Raw genomic sequence first — 5,409 nt, forward strand, 5'->3', positions numbered from 1 at the left:
TTATTAAATAAAAGTCAGTAACATATTACTAATTCCCTCAAATAAAAAAAAAAAAATTGGTAACCACGAATTTAAAGCACATTTACCGATAAATGGAAAACTTTGGATCCACTCAATCATTAAAACTTGGGTAGTGTTAACTTGTGCCCTTAGGGCATATGTGAAGAAATCGAAAAAAGGAAATATTCCTTTAAATTTTGTGCATTCAATTCATTAAAACATTAAAGATTAAATTTAATGCATGCATTTCAATACATTATTTCTATATTTGGTTTCTAAACTTGTGCCTTAAGGGCACAAGTTAACATTTCCCTTAAAACTTTAAGGGTCTTTTTTTTTTTTTGAGAGAAAAACTTAAAGGGTCTATGTGGATGGATTAGATCATCATTAAATGCATTGAGCTCTACAACTTATAAAAATGATGAATGGGGTCTAGTAATGCTAATGGTGAGATCATCCACATAACCCTCTCAAAGAAGATTCATATAAGTTGAACACTACTACCTCCATATAAAATATCTTCCCTCCCTCTCACAATCATGATCTATGTGCAAAAAAATAAGTTTGTTTTGAAATAATTGCAACTTTCAATTTTTAAGTTCATGTCAGTTACTCCTCGAATAAAAAGTTGATATTAATTACTAGTTTTCTCAAATTTTACCTTTTTTTTTATCAGCAAATAAAATTTTAATAATTCAATTTTTAAGTTCATGTCAGTTACTCCCCGAATAAAAAGTTGATATTAATTACTAGTTTTCTCAAATTTTACCTTTTTTTTTTATCAGCAAATAAAATTTTAATAACAAGAAGTCAAGTACAAGACGAACCCCAAATTGTTACGAAGTACAAATGGCAAGGATACTGTGAAATATAAACCTTCACAGGGAACTACATCTAACAAAGGTAATTCAATGCTCAAAATAACTCATGAAACAAAAACTACCAATACATAAAAGCAATTAATAACCTGCCACCCCAAACAACAAAAACCAGCACCACTAAAATAAGCCTATGATCAAAACACAGAAACTAAACACTTCCACTGTAAAAACACGCAAAACACTTTACAGAAAAAACCTGCTAAGTCTGTCTGCCATATCACGTCACTGAAACAACTACCATACCACACCCGAAGCCCCTAAACAATCCTACAAATCCGCGAACACCAAAACAGTAAAGATAAAAACACAGCAGCAACACTGATGGAAAAATTGCCGATACACGTGCCAAAGGATGCTCCAAATGACAGGAAAAAAACGGCTGTAGACAATAACTGCAGTCTACTGATTCAAGGTACTATCCATGTCCTTCCTCAACGCTAAAAAATCGCTACATAAGTACCAACATGAGCGTTCAATCCATGTCTTTCCTTGTCACGACCAGGGCCTCAAAGCAAGAAAAATCAAGTACACCACTGCTATAGCAGTTAAGAAACAGATTACACAAGACTAGGTAGAGCTATAAAAGTCACCAAGGTAAGAGTGTAACACCAAATCTCACCAACTTCTATAAACCAACCGAGAAAACTAACACCTGCAACTATACTAAACACATAACCAAGAGAACAAAAAGAAGTCCCTACAACTTCCTAAACTTTCAAAACACAGACAGCGCTGCTACCCGAAACAAAACCACCCAGAAACAAGCTAAAACCAAACGATCCTAAGCATCAACAAAACTGTGCCTGAGAAGAAGGCTCCCTGCTTACAGAGACAGTTTAAAAGAAACAGCCACCCTTCAAACACCACCCCACCAAAACCTACACATAAAGGCCCTCTTTGAAACAGCATCACTACTACACTACTGCCAAAATCACATCAAACACTAGCAACGGTCCTAACACCGTTTGTATAAAAGACAATGAAAAAGCTTTTTACCATCTAGTTAGAGGAGAATCAATTCCATAAAGTCCTAAATTGTTGTCCAAACTCCAACAAGGTAGGAAATATGCATATTCATCCTTGAATCTATTAATTTGAATTGTTCTAACAATCCAATCTCTCTTCAATATGTTTGTAATTTTGGACGGCAAATGACACAGGTTAGTAGCAAGGAATATGTTGTTGATAGCAATAACAGTACTCATATTATCCATTTCAAGGATAATCTTTGTGAAGCCTGCTTCACAGGCCAACTCAAAACCATGAATGACTCCCCAATATTAATTAAAACCATAATGCTCACTAGGGGACAAAAAAGGGGGTTTTACTACACAAGGATAAAACAATACACCCTCCATTCCTTTTAAGTGTCATCGTGACCATGTGCACTATACTCATAATCTACTTTGACCATATTTTTTTTATTAATATGCAAAGACAAATGTTAACATATAATATGTTGTTTAATTTGTCTCAATGAATATTTTTAAAATATAAACATTTTATAATTTTTTGTGATAGATAATAAAATATATTACAGCTGTTAAAGTTGTGTATTGGCATGAAGTGGTCAACAACGACACTTAAAAAGCATCGGAGGAAGTATGAATCAAAAAAAAAATGAAACTTAAACCTAAAAATGGAACAAATTTGGTAGAAATTTTAGAAATAAATGCACAAGTACTCCCCCTTTATTATCTGAAACCTGACATAATACAACAAATAATAAAAATGACATAACAGGCAGGGAAGATTGAAATTCTACCACAACTGCACATGACTTACCAAACTACTCCCTCCGTCCCAATTTATCTGAGCCCTTGGCTCATTTCACACAGATTAAGAAAAATGTATAAATAAAGGGGAAAGTGGAATATATTGTATTGGGAATGATAAAAGTAGTATTATTTAGTGTTATATTGTATTGGGAATGATGAAAGTTGTATTGAAAATTGAAATGACTCAGTTATTTTGGGACACTTTTTTTTAGAAAATGGGTCAGATATTCCGGGACGGAGGGAGTACTATTTTTAAAACATTGACATGTTTATATATTATTTTCAAGTGACTAAACCACCAAATTAGTGTCTGACTAAGTCGGGTGGACACTCTCTTTCAAAAAGATCCTTAATTCAATTAAACTGTTAAGTTAGTCCTATATTTAACCGTTTACCATCAATTAAATCCCTATACTTTATAACAACATACTATCAATTATGGTCCTTAATTTAACCACTTACTAGCAATTTAGTCCCTACCATGTTATCAGAAGGACTAATATGAATAACATTTGACAGAGCCAGACCATTTTGAAATATTCAAAATGTCAGGGGCCAATTTAGATCACCCTTCACAGTGAAAGACAAATTTGGTTTACTCGTTTTCAAATATTAAAAACAATTCTATAAAATATTCCACTGTTCAGAATGGAGCCAGAAACGTAATAGTAATTTAACAATTCAACATATCCAAAAATTAAAAAATCTAACAATTCACATTAAAATATAGCAAGGATCGGTTCTGCAGTTCCAAATCCAATAGCAAGAATCGGTTCAGTTGCTCACATTCAATTCAAGTATTCAACTAACTAATCCATTCATTTACAACCATTAGAAGAAGATCAATCTAAGCATCAAAATCACTAATTAAGTTTTACTCTTCATTATGGTTTCGATTTATATTAAGCAAAAAAGAAACCGAAAAGATAATCAAATGCGAGAGGATGAAGATGTTGCTAACTTGAGACAAAACTTCAGAAAGCTTTTGAGACACTTGACTCTATCCTCCACAGATTCCATATTAACTCTAAGAGTTTTGAAGTTCCCGTAGATATCGATAAACCTAACAGCCATCCTTCGATTATCCTCCTGAAGTAGCAAAACTTGTGTTAGCTTAAGAACTTTGATAGTTTCCAAATCCTCTTTGAGTAACCGAACATCCACCAAAATATCATCCAACTGAGAAACTACATTCATCAACCAATGTTTTTCAGCACCAGCTTCTTCTTCTTCTTCTTCAACAGATTTTTCTTCCTCTTCTTCAACATCTTTTTCTTCGTCAACATTTTCTTCTTCATCTCCTTCTTCTTCTGCTTCATCCCCTCCTCCTGCTTCTTCTTCTTCTTCTTCTTCTCCTCCTTCATCTTCTTCTTCTTCATCTCCTCCTCCTCCTGCTGCTTCTTCTTCTTCTTCTTCTCCTTCATCATCATCATCTACTTCTTCTTCTTCTTCTTCAGCATCGCCATCTTCTAGTTCTTGAGGCATGACGAGATCATTTATAAAAGACTGAGATCTGAAAGCATTGTACTGTTGCCTGGCCTTCACTAATAGAACGGTGATTTCAGTGTGAGATCTGTGAAGATACTTCTTCATGAATTGAAGATCAAGAATCAGCGATTTCCACAACTTGCAAACGCACCTCAATTGGAGAGGATTGCTCAAATCAACCCTTGAAAGGATTTCGATCATCAACTCATTGGGTAGTACAATGCTCGGTGACTCCCCCGTGGCTTCAGCCATCAGCACCGCCGTTATGTGTCCGCCCAATTACGGATCCTATTTTAACACTTCCCCTAAAAATAAATACAAGTACTAACTTATTAAATAATAATAATAATAATAATAATAATAATAATAATAATAATAATAATAATAATAATAATAATAATAATAATAATAATAATAATACAGTACTATAGTACTAACTTAAAAATGTACAATTTCATTAAAAAAAAAAAAACTTAAAAATGTAAATATTGTCAACAAAAAATTTAAAATGTAAATAATAATGTATTAAAACTTAGTAGTATCTTAGGAGGGATTTTTAAAAAAATTAGATGAAAAACAATTTAGTCTTAAAAATACCAATAAATTGAATATTATTATTTTATAACTCCTATAGACAGTATTATAAGAAGAAGAAAAAAAAGTTAAATTTATTGAATAAATGAAGTATATCCTCTATAAAATGCATCTATTGTTTTATAATCTAAAAATTAATTTTTAGTTGTACATTAGTGATTAGAAGGAGTATCTAATTCAGTAAGACAAAGTAATATCCTTCTCTTCACACAACATTTTAAAAAATGATTTTTCTATCATGTACAAATTTGCACATGTTAAAAAGTTTAAAATAGTAACTTTGCATTGCAACTTGTGCATTTTTTATTAAATACATAACTTTTTAATAAATAATTATTGATTTTCAATAAAAACTTGCTAACTTTAGTTGCTTTAACATGTGCAATGTTGCACATGTTAGACAAATCCTTTAAAAAATTACACGAGCCATTTTTTTTTTGTCCTTTTAATGGCAATATTCAACTGTTCATCGTTTGCAGCCTTTACCAAAATTGGACAATGTCAATCTTTTATCTTGTATCAACAGGAGTTGCCTATGAATATGGAAAATACTTGGGTGACATAATGTCACCGTGACATTAAATCTGCGTCACACAAATGTGCTGTGTTGTGTGGCCATGTCACCCAAGTGCTTCCCCTATGAATATGCTGGACTTTGTTGCTATGTT

The 5,409-nt window shown here is 32.4% G+C and overlaps 1 protein-coding gene across 1 annotated transcript; it reads right to left on the bottom strand.

Annotated features, from left to right (window-relative positions):
• Positions 1–3,356: 3,356 nt before the first annotated feature.
• On the bottom strand, positions 3,357–4,439 carry LOC146944472 (uncharacterized). Its single transcript, XM_085742860.1, has one exon. The coding sequence runs from the start codon at positions 4,397–4,399 to the stop codon at positions 3,590–3,592; it is 810 nt and encodes a 269-aa protein (XP_085598986.1). The 5' UTR covers positions 4,400–4,439; the 3' UTR covers positions 3,357–3,589.
• Between the last annotated feature and the right edge of the window lie 970 nt (positions 4,440–5,409).

This window comes from Medicago sativa, chromosome 2 (genome assembly GCF_051527215.1).
Source record: "Medicago sativa cultivar Bolivia chromosome 2, Bolivia_mono, whole genome shotgun sequence".
NCBI lineage: Eukaryota > Viridiplantae > Streptophyta > Magnoliopsida > Fabales > Fabaceae > Medicago > Medicago sativa.

What these genes read in the sequence shown, in the direction of transcription:
- LOC146944472 (XM_085742860.1), bottom strand. Translation starts at nt 4,399, where the DNA reads ATGGCTGAAGCCACGGGGGAGTCACCGAGCATTGTACTACCCAATGAG.